At 42.2% G+C, this 20,498-nt stretch overlaps 1 protein-coding gene across 1 annotated transcript; it reads left to right on the top strand.

Moving 5' to 3' along the window:
* The first annotated feature begins 2,775 nt into the window (after positions 1–2,775).
* LOC139459106 (uncharacterized) lies at positions 2,776–19,057 on the top strand. The gene is made up of 17 exons (XM_071240552.1): positions 2,776–2,884; positions 5,954–6,288; positions 6,928–7,079; positions 7,708–7,960; positions 8,682–8,787; positions 9,635–9,731; positions 9,865–9,960; positions 10,426–10,476; positions 11,938–12,022; positions 12,808–12,867; positions 13,112–13,288; positions 15,486–15,624; positions 16,500–16,611; positions 17,343–17,415; positions 17,614–17,760; positions 17,906–18,045; positions 18,318–19,057. The coding sequence occupies exons 1-17, from the start codon at positions 2,776–2,778 to the stop codon at positions 18,547–18,549; spliced, it is 2,364 nt and encodes a 787-aa protein (XP_071096653.1). The 3' UTR covers positions 18,550–19,057.
* The last annotated feature ends 1,441 nt before the right edge of the window (positions 19,058–20,498 follow it).

Here is a 20,498-nt window from a genome sequence, read left to right as displayed (position 1 = left end):
ACTTCCTGGTTATTAATTTGCGTTAATAGACAGCCGCTAAGAGGCGTGTCCCGCGTGAACTACCGGAAATCACAAATGCCGCGATACGATGAATGCCGCGGTACCACAGGGTCCGAGTATACGGCTTTTCCATTGGACGGGAGGCCGGTCACATGGCCACGAAACTGAAGTTTATTGAAAATTGACGTCAATAGTTGATGGATGTATGAAAATACAAATAGGCGTGCACACTGTGAATCAGCGGTAGAGTGAGTGAGTATTGTTTTACGCCGCTTTTAGGAATATTCCAATGTACAATGATTAAAATGTACTAAACACAGAAACGTGTCAAATATTTTCACAAAGGGAACATCATAACACCTTGGGTGTTCTACAGCTGTAAACATAAACATTGGCCCTTACTCTGTGAAGTTTCATACTCAAAAGAACTCTAATGAAACTTAAAGTCAATTCGCAATTAAAAATTGCCCCCCGGTTGGTGAAGGAAGAACTTTCAAATAAATCCGCAAAATCATGGTCCAAAGTTGATTCGATACCGCTAAAGGTTCTTAATGACGTCAGTGAGCAAATGGGAATTTCCTATTAATTGTTTGTTTGTTGTTTAACGCCAAACTCAGTAATGTTCCAGCTATATGACGGCGGTGAACAAAGCCAGGGAGTTACTTATAATGTCTATGGATTCTCTATTAACAATGGTCTTAACAGATTAATCTTACCTGATAACTGACATACATACAATGCACCCGTGTAACACGTGGCCGTATCACTATCGTGGCACGGATGCGGCATGGATATAAACCGTGCAATAACTCCCGATACCCTATCAAGGGGTGGAGCCTCCGGTACCCTGGGATCTCCTCACTTTGCCACCACCTATTGTTCCCAGTATGACAATCAGTCACGCATGCTAATTGGTTAAACAATAGAAGGCACCAGGGGTCATCTCAAAATTTTGATATATGATATGCACAAAAATTTCATCATTTTATGAGGCTGACGTCCACCTGCTCGGAGTTGGCTGATGATCATTTCAGTATTGGATTGTTCTTTCTGGATGATATTGATGAACTTGAACAAGTTGGGGCGGGAATGTCCAGTTTTATTCATTTTGGCATGCCAGCCCTCAACGTGGTTAGTTGTTCTGGCACCGTCGTTTATCCTTAATCAGTAATTAATCAACGAATAAGAATATTCGCTCACCAATATTGCCAGTGAACACTTTTGACATTAATTGAGGGGGTGAACTCAGTTCAGTATTTGGTGACTTTGATATGGCCCCTATGCTTGTATAAACATTGCTACTGTTAATCCCTGGTGGCCCGGTGGCAAAGTGAGGATAACCCTCAGAGGTTAGTGTTACCTCAAAACACGTGCAGGTTAAATGCATGTGCATAGCACCGTGAAGACCCGTGAAGATCCGGGTTGGAACAGGTCTTCAGCAACCCATGCTTGTCGTAAGAGGCGACTATGTTGTCGTGTGAGGCGATTAACGGGATCGGGTGGTCAGGCTCGCTGACTTGGTTGATGCATGCCATCGTATCCCATTTGCGTGGATCGATGCTCATGATGTCAATCACTGGATTTTCTGGTCCAGACTCGATTATTTACAGACCGCGACATACAGGTGGAATATTGCGGTGTGCGGCGTTAAACAAACAAACAAACAAAGATCATAACATTACATAAACCATACATCAAGTTAAAATGTCAATGTCAATAAGTTTTTACTGTATACGTGAACATTTAATACTCCTATCCACATTCTATCTTCCCCGGCCGCGTCTTACCCAAAGAGGTTTAGGAGATAAAACAAGGACTGGTCGTCTCGGAGTCAGTATACTGTCTTTGAGTAGGGTATCCATGTTAAACTGCAGCATGGTTTCTGGGCGGGCACGCACGCACGCTCGCTCGCTTCTCTCTCCCCCCCCCCCCCCCCCCCCCCCCACACACACACACACGTCGCTAAATGAGTGCAATAATCTTGAACGCGGCGTTACACCCCATTTCACCTCACCACCTCTTTCATCTCCCCCGATTATGTTTCTAGGTTTGGTGAACCATACGATAAGAGTTCACCAAAGTTGTCAATGTTTAACACCTGCATCACTTCAGGCTTTCCTCCCACAGCAAGCTGAAACTTCGTGATTTAACTAAAATACTGTTGAAAGCGGTGTTAATCCTAAATCACTCACGCATTCAAAAGACAGTATCAAATAATCCCTGCATGTGATCCATTTAGGAAATAAAGCTGTGTTTTAAAATTTGAGGTAGTTTACTGTAGATTAGATACCTCTTATTTTATTCGGGACCGAGCGAACTGGCGAGAGGTTTCAAATGTTAAAATAAGAGGGATCAGTATTTTGACCAATCAGAATCAAGCATTCTTCAGAGTCTTGGTAGAATAGTAATTGCTTCCCTCTAACACTTAACTTTCGCGGGGCGGTCAGGTAGCCTAGTGGTTAAATCGTTCGCTCGTCACGCCGAAGACTCGGGTTCGATTCCCGACATGGGTACAATGTGTGATGCCCATTTCTGGTGTCCCCCGCCGTGATATTGCTGGAACATTGCTAAAAGCGGCGTAAAACCATACTCACTCACTTAACTTTAGCCCTATTATAGTTAAATCCCTAAAAAGGTTCCCGGTCAGGAATGGTCCCTAGTACCGCATGCTTGTAGTAAAAGCGGTCTAATATGCTGATTGTATAAGTTGTCCTGACATTATCATCACGTTATTCACCCCAGGTCGGTACAGAGATAGTGCACGACCTTGTGTGTATGACATCCAACGGTTATTGGGCACCTCGAACGTTGATGAAGCAACAGCGTCTGAAGATGTTTACCAAGGACCGGGTGTGTGGGATCCTGTGGTTGTGCCTCTGTTTCAGTAAGTGCTTGCTTGTTCTGGGTTTATTAAACAATGGTTGATAATACAGTAAACTACGGTTATAGCAAACACGCTTATAACGAACTGACGGATATAACGAACTTACTTTTTTGGTCCGGACTATTTGCTGTAGTTATGCTGTATAAATGCTTATAACGAACTACGGTTATAACGAACTAAAATTAGTAGTCCCTTTGAGTTCGTTATAAGCGTACTTTATTGTAACATTACCTACAGCTTTTGTTCCCACAAGGTAAAGAACACCACGACGTAGGGAACAAGTGTCTGATTGGTCATGTTGGTTTTATGAGTGATATCCCGTCCCGTACGCACATATCTTTCTTAATAGATATAAAACTGAGTTTGATGTGGACTGAATAATATTTTTGTAAATATGACGATTTAATGGATGTCCCATCATTAGTATACGTGCGATTTATTTCGCAAGAGGATGTCGCGAATTAGTGTGAAAAAAATCAAACAAGTTTCTAGGTAAACGGTATGATGTTTTATAATATACTATTTGGCGATATAAAATTATTTTGGAATATTGGTAAGTTCTTGATTGCTATATAACAAGGGGTATGATAATAACAACATTACAACATCCTTCAGTCGTATTTACTGTTACCATTCGAAGTTCTAACATATCTGGCGCAGAAGGATTGAGACCCCCTCTGTGGTCTAGTGGTAGAGCGTCCGCCCGTTCGATCCCCGGCCGCGTCGTACCAAATGGACGTTAAAAGATGGTACTTGTTGTAACCCTGTCTGGCGCTCGGCATTAAGGGGCTAAAACAAGGGCTGGTCAGCTCGGAGTCAGTATACTGTGTCTGAGTGGGGTATTCATGTTATACTGCGGCATGGTGTCTCAGTGGGCTAGCATCGGTATCAGTCCGGACTAGTACAAACAGCCACATACACACGCACGCACGCACGCACGCACGCACGCACACACTTCGCTATATAAGTGCAATAATCTTGGACGCGACGTTATACCAAGTTTGTAAATCAATCCGAGGAAGTTTTCTCCAAGCGGTAATAACACAACTCGTAATGTAGGCAGTATCATAGTATCAGTAGTTTACTATATATATAGTGGGGTCCTATAATTAGACCACGGAGCAAGATATGGAAATAAGCGAGAGATTATCCCTATGTATATGATAAAGAGGTCACTGTAAGTCATATCATGCCCCATAAAGCAACGACTCACATGACATATCATGACCTCTCCGTATTGGCAGTTTTATAGTCATCGGTTGTTCTGTGCCACTCTTCATATCATGCCCACATCAACCAGCGACTACCATATCAGACAACACCAGGGTCGAGGACTTCAGCCCTGCCCACACGGAAGCACTTGCAACACATGTAGTGTCTCCTTAGTCAAGTGGTGATTGATAACCTTCTAGCGCCTCTCATGCTGCTTGGGTTGTATACTCCCCAGGGAGCTGAGAATAAGTATCGGGTGCACATTAATCCAGTGGCAGGGGAAGTTATAAGTTTTATCATATTCTCAGCGCTTTGGAGGAGATAGAATGTGCGCCATAAAAATCCGTGATATGATAATTATATGATACAGAAACGTTTAGACTGATATTAGGGGCGGTGGGGTAGCCCAGTGGTTAAAGCGTCCGCTCCTCACGCCGAAGGCCCGGGTTCGATTCCCCACATGTACATAGTATGAAGCCCTCTGGTGTACCATGCCGTTATATTTCTGGGCTATTGCTGAAAGCGGTGTAAAACAATACTCGCCCACATTGATATTACCTAAACAGAGAATAGATGTTTACATGCCATAGATTTGGGGTGTGGGGTGTGGAGTGTGGGGGTGTAGGTGTGGGTGTGGGTGTGGGTGTGGGTGTGGGTGTAGGTGTAGGTGTAGGTGTGGTTGTGGTTGTGGGTGTGGGTGTGGGTGTGGGTGTTGGTGTGGGTGTGGGTGTGGTGGTGGTGTGGGTGTGGGTGTGGGTGTGGTGGTGGTGGTGGTGGTGGTTGTGGCGGGTGTGGGGGTGTGGGGGTGTGGGGGTGTGGAATGAGATGCCTAGTTCACAACCAATGTGTCCGGGATATAAGGGTCTCGTTTGCAGGTGTATTTTATCAACAAAATATAATTAAACTCCGTAAACCCGTCAAGGTCTGGTTTGGAATTGATCTTAAGCAACTCATGCCTGTCATAAGAGGCGACTAACGGGATCTGGTGGTCAGGCTCGCTGACTTGGTTGATGCATGTCATTGTATCCCAATTGCGTAGATCAATGCTCATGATGTCAATCACTGGATAGTCTGTTCGGGTAAGCTTCTTCATATTATATTTATTCTTCAAACATGATCATGCGACATTTTAAAGAGATCCTTATTGTACTGAACGATTGAGGGATCGAACAGAAGTCGAGCTCATACTGGTATGACGTCACTTTTCACAAGGATGCAAGGATTTTACCTCATATATGTGTCTCCTTTTTTAGAAAAGAACAAGTATATCTTAAGCCCCGTGAAGATCCGGGGTAGAATAGGTCTTCAGCAACCCATGCTTGCTGTAAAAAGCGACTATGCTTGTGTGAGGCGACTAACAGGATCGGGTGGTCAGGCTCGCTGACCTTGTTTGTTGGATGTCATCGTATCCCAATTGCGTAGATCGATGCTCATGATGTCAATCACTGATTTTCTGGCCCAGACTCGATTATGTACAGACCGCCGGAACATAGCTGGGTACGGCGTAAACAACAAACGAAACGAAAATATAGAACTTAAATAAGTGTCAGAAAGACAAGTCTGTCCAAAACAAAGGTTACTGTTGAATAGCCAGAAACCTATGATTGTGGGTTCGAATCCCGGCTCGCCCCGATTATGTTTCTAGGTTTGTCAGCACCATACCCGTGCTCGTGGGTTTCACTGAAGTGGTAAACGTCTGACACCTGCATCACTTCGGGCTTTCTCCCACATTAAACTAACACGCCGTGATATAACTGGAATACTGTTAAAAGCGGCGTTAAACCCAACTCACTCACTCACTCTTAATCTGTTGAACAGGATACATAACATGTAAACATGAACTGATTTTCATTTCAGCAGTCACACAATGCACAGAAGCAAAGCAGGACTTTGCCGTGAACGTCAACAGCGACGGCACCTACAACGTCGTTGTCCAGGGAGACGTGTGGCTGAAGAGCGCTCCCATCTTCTTCAGATCTGACGGTGAAGTTTTCACCACAGCTGATGGGTCTCTGAAGCTGGTCAAGAACACTCTGTCCAGTGGTGTGGACTTTATTGGGCAGTGGCAGTCCAACAGCTTCCTGTACCAGGCAGGGTCCAGTCAGATCGAGGCCAGCTTTGTACAGTACACACCGGATAAAAGCATCTTCACCTACAACAATCCCGCCATGCCGTTCATGCTGTTCAAACAGGTAAGAACATATAGCTTAAGAGATTAAGTGTTTGTTTGTTTGTTCTTTAACGCCGCACTCAGCAATATTTCATCTATATGAAGGCGGTCTGTAAATAATCGAGTCTGGACCATACAATCCAGTGATTGACAGCATGAGCATCGATCCACGCAATTGGGATCGATGACATGTATCAACCAAGTCAGCGAGCCTGACCACCCGATCCCGTTAGTCGCCTTTTACGACAAGAATAGTCGCCTTTTACAGCAAGCATGGGTTGCTGAAGACCTATTCTTCCCCGGAATCTTCACGGGTCTGATAAAATAGGTCTTCAGCAACCCTTGCTTGCCGTAAAAGGCGACTGTTGCAGCAATATTGGCTCTGCCTTGGCGCATAGTAATTATTATTAACATTAATTAAACAAAACACTAGAACTTGTAGAAAATATGAATACAATAGCGTTAATTAACAGATGTCTTGCAGTTAATTCAATATATATTTCAAGTGTAAGTGTTATCTTATAAATAATAAGAAGAAGAAGTAAAGATTTCCTTTGACTTTTATTGTTTGTTAGACTTTTAATTTAAATCCGTTCATTTGACAACCCGTTACAAATATGATTATACACCTTCATGTTTTGATCAACAACTACAACAACAGCGTTACATCAACGGAGCAAACAACACCGCCACCAACGGCAACTACACCATATCTGGTTTTCCCGGTTTCACAGTACAAGAGGCAACCCTTCCTCTGGGATATCTCAGTTACAGCGGCCAGATGTTTGGGCACCGGGAAATGCGGCTTGGACAGTAAGAGTCTTAAAATAGCCTTGTTGTGCAAGTGCTGAGTGAGTGAGTTAAAATTTTAAGTCACAGTGTAAGTGCTGAAGCGACAAGAAAGGCTTCGTACCACAATGTTCCAAATATTTCTGCAGGTCAGGTTTATTCTAACTTTCCAAACGTTGTTAACAAGCACCGGAAGTAGATTAACAAACCCCCGAAACACCATTATTATTTTCTTCGAATATTTCAATACTTTAGTATTACGTTTAAATTACGTTCCTGGCATAGAATACTTAGTATACCTATAATACTTATATTCGCAAATCTGAAAACATTTAATAATTATCAACATTGTAAAAATATATGTTTCCGTTATACGCTCTTTCTACGCGAACTCTCACAGCTGTGAGACAGACATGACGTCATTCTGGAATGCTATGCCGCCACCATACAATGGATGACGCCACATTCTTCCATTATAAATCGAAAGTTTTTTTGAGAACTAATGATCAAGCTTGATACCTAATTAATGTGGTATCCGTCTCGCCATAGCTTTCAAAAATAAGATTCAGAAAACACAATATATTCATACGCGGTGTAAAGTTTCCTCAAAATAAGATTACACCACACATGTCTATTCATTTTAATATTTCAGATGGGGGGCGTCATCATTTAAGATCGTCGATGGACTCAAAGGCGGTCCCCTGGCACTGTTTGATCGAGTGAAGACAGCAAATACGCTTATTATCTCTTCTGCCAGTCGGTTTATGTCGTCATCGATATGGCGTCAGAACGCAAGCACCGGCGGCGACAACGTCTACTGGGGGACGATGGGGGGAGTGGAGAATGTCCCTGTAGATGTAGAAAACAGTTTTATTCTTTTCTGTGGCAACCAAGGCATTAACAAGGTACACGTACTTCAGAATGTACTTCAGATTGTATGCTTGTCTTCCTGTTGATATCTGGGATGGGTCGGGGGGCGGTCGGGCAGCCTAGTGGTTAAAGCGTTCGCTCGTCACGCCGAAGACCCGGGTTCGTTTCCCGACATGGGTACAATGTGTGAAGCCCATTTTTGGTGTCCCCTGCCTTGATATTGCTGGAATATTGCTAAAAACGGCGTAAAACCATACTCACTCACTCACTAGGATGGGTCGTAACCAGGGTGTCCGATCATGGGCATGAAGACAAACACGCTTTTGTCAATGCATTCAAAGTGCCCGAATATAAGTGTCTAAACAATCAGAAACAACCAATATTTTCATACTGTGAAATATTAAGGGGATTCCACAATTATTTGGAAGTAATCCGTTGGTAACGTTTCTAGAATACTGTCTCGTGAAATAAACGTCAGGTTCGTTGTCATGTGACCGGCATCCCGTCGAATGGAAAATCTATATTCCTAGAATTTTCTAAATTATAAAGCCATACATTTTAGAATATGCGACAGTAGATATTTTTTAGTTGATCTATCAAACTAACGTCCGCATTATCATTCTGTTGATCTATTCGTGCATGATGAAACTGCGACATTGATGTACAGTAGCATATTTTGACCTATGCAGAATATTCGTGAACTCTTAAGGAGTGTTTCGGTTCGTATCATGCAAAGTATGATAATTCTATTTTCAGGCTTTCGTAAGCTGGGGTCAAATTTTACAAAAATGGCACGGCCGTACGGACCAGTATGTCAAATCTGACTTTACTATCAACTATTTGGGGTACTGGACCGACGATGGTGAGAATATAGATTACATAGAATATAGACTTAAAGATTATACTTTGAATTTTCATCTTAAATTATTATTCACACAGATGCTACAAGCTAACGATACGATTTTTAAGTGAGGATTCCGCTTGTCGTGGGTAAGAACCCGATGATCCATTGGTCGATTATGAACGTTGGTCCGCCACCATTACAACTGTTCTCATGTGTTTTTTATAGACTTAAAACTAAGTAACTTTGTCCCCCCCCCCCCCCCCTCACACACAGACACAAGTGGACACAAACACGCGTGTGTGTGTGTGTACTAGTTCGCTCTAATGCCTGTGTCATAGCGCTAGCCCTTTGATATCCAAAGTCGTGCTGATATTGCTCATTCTATCAGCCACTTGTTTGTCTCATCAAGAATTTAGATTTCATAAGTTTAAATGTAAAAGGTGAGCTTCAGTAGCTATTGATAACTACAGTTGGTAATGCAGCAGATTACAGCATAAGCCATGTGCCAATTATGTGACGTCCACTAACTCATATCTATTCGAAATGAACCTGACATACAAATACAAAATTGTAAATCCCAAATCCACGCTTTTGTTTTAATCAATAATTTTGTGTATGGACAGACAAACTCTCATCAAATTAGGCAGATCAGGACTTGTTGTAACAATCAGATGATTTGTTCTTTTAAATTTGTTGGGGCCTGGGGAATTTGTCATCTTCTGATGACTTTTGTTTATATTTAAATAATACACAGTTAGAGTTGCATGGAACAACATTTACGCATTCCATTTTTGATATTTGTTTTTCATGCACAAGAAATCCATGTCAAATAGATTAACAAGAGAAGCACGTGTTGTTTGTACAGGTGCGTACTACTTCAACATACCGGAGAAGGGGAAGAACTACCAGGATACGGTGCTGGACATCACAAACTACATTAAACAGCTGGGGGTACCCGTCAGGTTTGTACTCTCTTTCATGATGGTCATTAACATTTTGACAACTCCCATGCAGGATACTAAATAAAGTTCCGCAGCACTCTTTCTACATATACTGAGTAGTACTGAGTCAGTAACCCTGATGTTGTGTTGCTAGGTACATTCAGTACGACTGGTGGTGGTACTATCGTGACATCAACGGTGGCGTTGTCTCCTGGACACCTAAACCAGGCGTGTTTCCTGATGGACTGCAGTGAGATATTTATATGTTTTAGATAATGCAGATTTCAGATAATTTCATATACAAGCATGTCATAATACATAAAACATATTAAGAAATTCGTGTATGCTCTTATAGTTCTGATCTGTATTTATTACCAACCTATTTAGTGCCCGTGTTAGCATATACATAATGGGTGATGTTAAAACTATGTTACTAGTCTTATATCCCTTCCTTATGTGACACAAGGTGCTCATAATACATAATGGTTGATGTTAGAACGTTGTATAACTATGTTACTAATCTTATACCCCTTCCTCATGTGACACAAGGTGCTCATAATAAATAATGGTTAATGTTAGAACGTTGTATAACTATGTTACTATTCTTATACCCCTTCCTTATGTGACACAAGGTGCTCAATATACATAATGGTTGATGTTCGAACGTTGTATAACTATGTTACTAATCTTATACCCCTGCCTCACGTGACACAAGGTGGCTGTATAACAAGACGGAGCTTCCTGTCATTGCCCACAGCATGTTCTGGTAAGCTGGGATTATGTAATGAGATCAAGATTTTAATATACATGATATATATACATCGTCCATATGCAATGCTATTTGCCGCCTGGGATCTTGGTCCGTTTGTTGTGACTAATGTTTTAATGTCCATTTAAACTGCCGGGCCGAAGAAAGTACACACCCATGTTTGGTGGTGGATGAAAATGAAACTAACAAGAAATGGTTATTCGATGGTGATGTATTTATTACGGGTATCATAGTTATGTTTTGGACCTAGCGTTTGCAGTGTTTCGCGAATGTTTTTTTTTCCGTTTGTTATTTTATGGTCCCATCCAGTTTTCAAGTGTATACTTACTTTTGCCCGGATCTCGTTTGACAAGATTACCACCGGAATCACATTCGTCTTTTTTTGGCTCCTCGGTCGCGATCGTGGAGTTTATATTTTGAAAGGTGGTATATACCTGTACACATTTTTCATAATGAACTCTTTGATTAGGATTTAGAAGTTAGAAGAACACGACGACGTGAAGCTTTGATGGAAAACGTCTTTATTGTTTGTTACGATGTTTCAGGGCAGTTTCTTGCCCTGTCATCAGGTGACATGATCGGTTATATTGCATCATTATTCACTTCCTGATATGAGACAGTTAAAGAAATTCCAATAGCCACACCAGGACAAGGGTGGTCCAGTGTTCTACGCTGCGGCAAATCATTGTACATATTTGCTTCCCTTAGTCATGACAGGATCCGCAAACTGCATGTTCAAATCCCAGAATTAGTCTTATCCCTCAATACATTCTGAACACAGGACGAATATTTTTACACCTTTTAAACAAATGGAAATACCGGGTACAGTAGAAATTGCATGCAATGACCGGATTTGCGTACTTTTCTGGTCCCTTAAAATTTCTTGCAGTGTGGCTTGACGTCCCGTACAAGACGAGCATACATAATTTAGTATGTAGTATTACATAGAGAGTATTAGGCGATCAGCTTTTTAATAAGGGATCGATAGATTATCACTCGATAGGTAGTATCTTCCCTCTACCTTGACTTTGACCTCGATCTGGCGGCCTCGTGTTCGGTCTGGATAATAGACAGATAATGGGGTCTCAGGAAGATAACAACCAAGATATGAAACTTAGGGAAACATAATATCGGCACATGTTCTCAAGGATCTCAAGGACATCGAGTGATCAATGTTTAACGCTAAAATCAGCAATAATCCAGCTTTTTCATAGTGGATTTAAATAATAAGTTTGGGTTTGGCAAACCGCTGTTTGATAGGACGAGCAGCGATCCATGCAGTCGGGACACAGTGACCCACCATCAGGAAGGTCACACCTTCTAGTCCCCTTACAAACTGGTGACCATTGGTCTCTGGATTCCCAATGGGGTTTTATGCATGTTGTAAAATAACTATGTAATGTATGTTCGTGTTTATGCATGTTAACATGTCACTGAATGATTCCTTGGGTTCCCTAGGTCCAGCAACACGACATATGCAAAGGCTAATGGAGGGCAGTACGACTTCCTGATCGAGGGTCCAAAGTCATTGCCCTTGGAAGAGGTACTGGCTTTACTGGTGTCAATAATAATGGGTGTTTGTTGTTTAACGCCGCACTCAGCAATATATCAGCTATATGACGGCGGCCTGTAAATAATCGAATCTGCACCAGACCAACCAGTGATTGATATTATGAGAAACAACCAACGCCATAATGAAGGATGCCACGCTATAAACCAAGTCATCAAGCGTGACCTAACCAAATCCCTTAAGTCGCCTTTTACTGGGGATCAATTATATTCTAAACCGGAATTGAAGTATCGAAGTCGAGATATCTTTACAGTGAAAAACGTTATATTTCTATAGTTTTTTTTAACGCTTTGGACTATAAAATGAGTTCGAGATACCGGAAATTCGACACATCTAGTTCGACATGTCCGTGTTAAAACAGTGTCAAATATAGTAAGAGTTTGACCGGACCGGACCGTGAATTCGAAGCAAACGGGGACTTCGACACATCCGAGTTCGAGACAACGATTTCCGAGTATTGTTTAAGAAGACTTTTATGGTTCGGACAGACTATTTATCGGATATAAGTCACACTTTGTTGTCTCGAACTTTGGATATCTCGATTGTCGGCGTTCATTTCTCATTAGATCTGTAAATCTCAGCCTTATTGCTATTAATACCATTGAAATTTATGTATGGTATATTAATTAATTGCAGTACATATAGCTGAAGAGATAAGATATTCATTGCTCACTCAGACAATCAGAGCACACTGATATAGGTTACTATTTATTCCCAACGTCGTAATAAGAGGCGCCAATGTATCCATTACCTTTCAGAGATTCTGGAATGATTTGCTTGCCGATGCAAGGAAATGGGGTTTGATGGTCTACGAACAGGTAAGACCTCTCATTTCCAACAAACTAAGCAATACCTAACTATTTTATGAGGAACCTATCCACCAAGCTGCAAATCTCAAATGATTGAATAAGAAACTGAAGTGTATGAACCCTCAAAATTTCTAAAAAATGTCACTGTACATAAAAGGGCGAGGAGCGACCAAACACAGCTTACCTTAAAAACGAGTATTGAACTAAACCCATGTCAAACACGATGTAAAATATATGTTTAATTGTTTTCTAGGATTTCCTCAATATTGAATTTGAACGAGTTCATAAACTGTGGAGTGATATCGACCTGGCCCGACAATGGCTGCATCAGATGGGGAATGGCGCCGCAAAGAACGGCCTGACGGTGCAGTACTGTATGGCGCTGCCACGTAATGTTATGCAGTCGCTAGAGATACCAGTCGTCACTCAGGTACAGTTAGAGAACATGATTTTACGCCGCTCTTTAGCAATATTGTTAGGGAGGAGCGAATACGGGTCTTCGATGGGACGAGTGAGGGCTTTAACCATTACACTTTGAATACACTCACGTCGTAACTTCGAAATTACCTCCCTTGGGTAAAGGTCCCCCGTACCAATTAAGGTTCTTAAAATCATTTCACTGTTATACAATTAAAACAATCCCTGGACAATGCAAGTACGATAATAACATAGGCCAAAGTAAAGTCTAATTTAAATAGTCTGTTCACAGGAATTTAGAATCATTTAAATGAAAGCGTTCGCCACTTAAAACAAAAAAATCTGTTGAATTAATAACAATATGTTTCTCACTCTTGTGAACATTAAAACAGGATTTTATAAAGAACACGTTCTTGGATACGTGGCAAAGTAAGTGAACAATTAACTTGCCTTTGCATGCGTTTATGACGGGTGCCACCGATGGGGCAGGATACGCTCAACTTTTAGCGAAGATACTGGTATCATCACTATTTGGAAGTGATCGATAAACACATGCCTATGATATAACTGGAATTGTACAACGGACTCTTTCTTATGATTACATTACTGCGCTTTTACAGATATCACAACAATATCATTGCGGGGCTACGCTTTAAATGAATCGAAACTGGGCCTTCGTCGATCACATTAACTATTAGGCTACCCACCGCCCTCCTGAAAAGGCACAAGTCATGTAACTAAGTACACTCGTTCTACTGATTGTTCGTGCAGCTAGCTCAGCGATTTTGGGGGTCCATAAAATGTGGAAAAATCTGTTTCATATCCGGTTGTAGATGCGCATGCGCGGCGTCCTTAAATACGTTGTAAATAAACATGATAAACATTTTACTGGTCGGCACCAATAGTAACCCGCTAAATGACTTGCATTACATATGTCTGAAGTTTCACTGAGTAAAACGCCTTTTTACAGCCAGCAGACTGTGCAAACGAATCGAGTTATTTCCCTTTACCCAGTGATCGGTTCATTTCATCTCACAATACTTATGCGAGATGAGCAAGTTACCTAAGGTGTGTTACGATTGATTTCTCAGCTGGGTACATGAGCGGGCTACATGAGCGTGCTACATGGAAATAATAATCCGCTCCTAACCCAGTCAGAAGCGAGTAGTATTAATGTAAGATGAGATAAAGTATTTGATCAAGATGACGTGAACCAATCCGATTTTATCATTCTGACATGGAGGAATGATCCATGAGTTAACACCATTCGCCTTATCACCGGTCCTTGTCGTCGTATACCACTGCCTCTGGCCAGCGACATGTGACGATACGGTCACATCTTACACAGGTCATTCAACACATTAGACGTTTATCGTCCATTTATCATCGCATATTTTAATGGAACTCTTTCATTGTGCAAATATCTTAAAAGGTGAAAAACTATTTCTGATGTGTACTAATCTTTTATGATGGTTGTCAGGTTCTCCGTGTAGACATTTTCTTTTTAACTTTGATGTGTTAAGATTTTAGGCCACACCCTCAATGTCTCAGGTTCAGAAGGCGCCTCTATAGTTATGGAAAACAATTAGGAAATCTGATTGGTCTCCATTAGCACGCGATGCTGTAACGTCAGTAAGGGACGGTGGGGTAGCCTAGTGGTTAACGCGTTGACTCTTCACGCCTAAGGCCGACACTGGGTACAATGGGACTGGGTTGTAGGATGTCATCACAATAGCGTTGCTTTACACTTGATTTTGAAACTTTAACCGTGGTGGTCGTCAAGTCAACCTCTAGGCCGTCATGCTCCGAGACCTGCCCCAGAAAGGCGGTTCGAATTCTGCACTGCATATCCTTTGCAGTCCTGACATTGATGTACAGGATGCAGATGCACCTGACCTATCCGCATGAAGCGGCCGTAACACCAGGTCAGCACGATACATTACACGGCCGGCAACCGGCAACATCTTTTGATACAATGTGTGAAGCCCATTTCTGGTGTCCCCGCCGTGATAATGCATGAATATTGCTAAAAGCGGCGTAAAACTATACTCACTCGGATGTCAGTATAAGCACGCTTGCTTATAAATACGTCCGGTCACATGATATGCAAATTAGCCTGTAACATTGTTGTAACTTCAAATCATAGCTGCGCCGGAGTATAAGTTTAAACAAAAGGTTTGGTTCACCCATAAAACACTGCATCGTTCCAGGCCCGTGCCAGTGACGACTACATCCCAGGTACCGTCAACTGGAAGGTGGGGATCACGTCACTGTTTGCCTGGGCCCTCGGGGTTGCACCCTTCAAGGACAACTTTTGGACAACCAGCGTTCAACCCGGAAATCCATATCGTATGTAGAGAACTTGCCAATCAACAATGGTTCTTTGAAAGGGTTCACCTTCAATTCGCTATGTTTGTTTGTGGTTAAACGCCGGAATCAGCACTATCCCGGCTATACGATGGCGGCCTGTAAATAATCGAGTCAGGACCAGACAATCCAGTGACTGATGTTATGAGTAACGATTCCCAATCCATACTTTCTTCTCCATAACATTGGTCTCTCGACCAATATTTAAAAACAACTCATGTTTTCACCAACCGACATCAATATAATATTGATCATGAATTCATGAATTTGACAGAAAAGCTGTTTCTTTGCATTCAAATTACCAGGCTGTTCAGTTACACGCTAAAGGCAATGCAATGGACAATTACTGATTGTCATGCATGTACGAAGACAAAGTGTTTATGATTGTTTGTTGTTTATAGCCACACTCGGCAATATTCCAGCTATATGACGGCGCTCTGTAAATAATCGAGTCTGGACAAGACAAACCAGTGATTGAAGTTATGAGCAACGATCCACGCCGTCTTACTACGATTACATGCAATTAACCAAGTCATCGAGTCTGTCAACGCCGAGACTAACATACAATTATCAAGAAGATTAAATATCTATAATTCCATAAGGGATCCCTCGAGTATTAAGGAACCCTTAAGTATCGGGAAACGTACAGGCTGATCGAGTTGAGAGGGGATAAGAGTAGAATGGGGGAGAATGTTATATTAAATATATGCTGCGGAGTCAGTAAGAGAGAGTGGACCGCTCTATTCAAGATGTCTCCTCGTACGACAATGATAGTTTGCATGGGTTCTAACTCGGAATCCCTATGCAATTTGTTATCGGGTTTTGAAAATTACAAATCATAAATGACGGCTTTTCAGACGGTGCCACGGAGCCGTATACGACCCTGAACGCTGTGGTGGCAACTTTAAGTACAGGCCCTGTTGGAGTCAGTGACATGCTCGGGTGTATGAACAAGACGCTCATCATGAAGTAGGTTGACAATCATCCTGATGTAGGCTGACAATCATCCTGAAGTGGGTTGACAATCATCTGGAAGTAGGTTGACAATCATCAGGAAGTAGGTTGACAATCATCCTGAAGTTGGTTGACAATCACCCTGAAGTATGTTGACAATCACCAGAAAGTAGGTTGACAGTCGCTATGAATCAGGTTGCCATCAATAAAGAAGGTTGGCTATCAGTTTGAAATTGGCTGACAATCATCAGGAAGAAGGCTGACAATCATTAGGAAGAAGGTTGACAATCCTGATAAAATATGCTTACACTCGTCACGTCGATCAGCTATTTAAACAATATTCATCATCATGCAGTCACACGCCTAATCATGACCTCATGTAGATTCGATACTGCTGGTGGATAAATAAGAATGCAGGATTCTATGAGGGCATGGTAGATCTTTACTTTTGTGAAGTAACAAGTTGAAACTACCTTTCACGCTGTATCTCACATAATTACCTTCTCCTATGTCTTGTAATACCAGTAAGACCTTACCGGCACGGTTACGATGAATACACCAAATAAATGGAACATTTGGTTTTTCTTGTTAAGTATACGTTTATCACATGTGATGATCTGACACAGTTTGCGATACTTGCAACGCCTAGTAAACATCAACTTAATTATGAGATGTCAAATGAACCAAATATATATGATCTAAGTCATCCCGATATGCATTGCTACTTTTTAAACTTCCTTCTACAGATGTGTTAATGCTGACGGCCTCATCTTAAAACCATCACGACCAGCGACGGCCATCGATAACATGATACGCAAGGTACCTCCTTATACTATATACACTGAAACCCCTTTAGACCGGAAACCTCACTTTGCCGGCCGTTTCTATTAGAGCGTCTACATGTACAAAGGGCAATGCAACTGGGCGCAGTAACTACCAGTGGTGATGCCGGTAAGAATATAAGACCTAAGCAACCAAGACAACACATTGTCTCATGCCAAAAGTTCGTTTTCCCAGATGGCCTGGTCCGACTTTGAGGGTCCAGACGGGGAGGTGTGGTCCACGTATTCAGATTTGGGGGGCAAGAACAAGTACGGCATCATCCTTGCCGCTGATCTACAGGGAAGCTACACCATGACGCCATGCATGGCTGGATTCGAAGGGGTAAGACTAACCCAGAAACATTCTAAACATTTATGTTTTAATTCTGAAGATAGATGCAAGACATGAATTAACCTTGCAAGGACCGCCAGTCTTCCAGAGTCGTAGTGACCGATTAAGATGAACCTTGTCACTGTTGTATTTCCAGTTTCCCTACTCGATGGTATTCCCGGCCAATGATCCCAACAAGATCCAGCCTCTGACTGATCCCCAGCCCCTGACTATGAGTGGCTGCACCGCTAAGGACTTCTGTCTCTTCTATGTATCCCCGGTACTGAAGATTAATGGGTACGTGTGTTACTACATTTTAGCCCAAGTACGGACCCATCGTTTAATATTCTGGGGGTTTGGGTTTGGGGATTGTGGTTTGGGGGTGGATATATGTTTGAGACAGAATAATTTTACAGTCAGGGATACATATAAGGGGTTCGGTTCCAAATTCAAGTTAACGCGTCTAAACCTTCAGTTAACAGAGCTCTGTATTGCAGAGACAGCTTGTTTAAGGCCGTTACGATGTTCACGATATTACATTGTATTCCCTTTGATTTCTCTCCCTACAGCAAACAAGTGCTCATCCAGGGTGAGTTGGACAAATGGGTGCCGATGTCGCCGCAGAGAGTGACGGACATCAACGTTGCAGACGACATCACCATCAGTCTCACCGGAGCTGCCCGCGAAACTGTCCAGTTCTGGTTCAACGTGGACGGTGTCTCCTCACCTTTGACCTGTACTCTCGGGCCAGGCGGTCAAGCAATCCTTAGCTTCACAGCTGGTGCATGTCGTGCTGTATAATGAACATAAGATGGAAGCTGGAATAAATGTGATGTTTGTTTTTGTACTGTGTACCGAAACAAGCATTTGTTTTTTGTCATTTTAAGCTTCAGTGAGCAATAACACGAAATGGACCAAGTCCACCCGATTCATTTGGAACATGGAGCATTAAGACAATTTAAAAGAATATAAGTTATTTTTTAGGGCGTATGCTTTGAATAGTTCCCAGGGTCACTCACCCACCAACCCCCAACCCCAAAACTCCACCAAAATGGATTGCTGATCCCAGATTACCTCAACTGAAACCTGGATCTGCCCTTGTTTTCACTTTGTAGTGTTTTGCATTTGGGCAACTTTGGATGTTGCTGTAGTCTTTATTTACATTAATAAATCTCACTAAATTAATGTATTTTTCTGAGACTATGATTTTTGAAGCTCAAACTATCAGGTAAGCAAATTTCATGTCACTTAAGAAAGAGTTTTCACTGAGAATAACTTTGAAGTAGTCTAATCAATAGTAATGTGTGTATAACATCGTTGTCACTCATTATTAAAATTCACTGCAACTGTCATGCTTTGGTATTATCTTTTCTTATCAAATGTTGTCCTACATTGGTCAGATCTCTTTGTCATAGAACTGAGGCCAGGTTGTAGGTGCCTTGCATTAGACATATTGTTACTGCTCAACTTGAAATTAAACTGAATTAAATCAGTGTGGCTCCAGGGTAAGAAAATAGATCCCAGGCAAGAGAGGCGACTAAGGGGATGGGGCGGTCAGGCTCGCTGACTTGATTGATCCATGTCATCGTATTCCAGTTGCATGGATCAGTGCTCGTGATGTCAATCAATGTCTGGTCCTCAGTCAATTATTTACAGACTTCTGTTACGTAGATGTACCCAGGTTGTAGGTGCCATGCATTGGACATATGGTTGCTACTCAACTTGAAATTAAGAAAACTGAGTGTGGCTTCAGTGTAGGAAAATAGATCCCAGGCAAGAGAGGTGACGAAGGGGAACGGGCGGTCTTGATTGATGCATGTCATCGTATTCCAGTCGCATGGATCGGTGCTCGTGATGTCAACCACTGGTTGTCTGGTCCAGACTACTTTGTTTAAGGACTGCTGTTATATGGATGTACTATTGTGGAGTGTGGCGTTAAACTACAAATAAACAAACACTCTCGGCTTTACTCCCACATTAATCTGAAAAATGATCAATGTGGTGATAAACACAACTCACTCAATGTGGAGAGTTTAGTGAGCCTTCACCTGGACATTTCTTACTGGACGGGGTCAAGTGAGTGAGTTGTGTTTTTCACCGCTATGAAGTGTTTTTCAATTAAAGAAGAGTATGTGTGTTAATATGGGAGACATATCCAACGTGATGCAGGTCTTAAGAGGTTTGACCACCATTGTGAAAACTAGGAGCATGAGTGCAGTGGGGACAACCGAATAACCATAATCGGGGACATCTGGGATTCGAACCCACATTCACAAGATCCTGGCACACATAAGCGTTGCAAACACTCTGCCACAATTATGCTCTACACCATTCTCTACAGTGAGGGTAGCATATCAAGAAACCAGTGTTGATGTTATTCGAAATCCCTGAGGCACAGCCAACACACCTGGATAGGGACCGTTTCCTCATCCTCCAAGTCCACATGAAACCCGTCCTTACGCTGAGGGAGACCCTATAGAGGTGTCCTCTTCTCATGGGAGAAGTGACTTCTTGCAGTGGCATGTATGAGCGTTCGCTTGCAAGATGGTACAGACTCCACACTTCATTGTGTAGGCGTCATGGTCCTTGCCGCACTTTTCTGTCTGAGTAGGGTATACATGTTAATCTGCGTTATGGTATCTCACACACACATGTACGCACGTACGTACGCACACACCACGACGCGACGGGACGTTGAACCCCATTTCACCACACCTCCCCTTGTCTGGTCAGGCCTTCTGACTTGGCTG

This window comes from Haliotis cracherodii, unplaced genomic scaffold (assembly GCF_022045235.1).
Source record: "Haliotis cracherodii isolate W230 unplaced genomic scaffold, xgHalCrac1.p SCAF_13, whole genome shotgun sequence".
In the NCBI taxonomy this organism is placed as follows: domain Eukaryota; kingdom Metazoa; phylum Mollusca; class Gastropoda; order Lepetellida; family Haliotidae; genus Haliotis; species Haliotis cracherodii.
The sequence above is the reverse complement of the archived record's forward strand: the minus strand, read 5'-3'. Positions and strand labels throughout refer to the sequence as shown.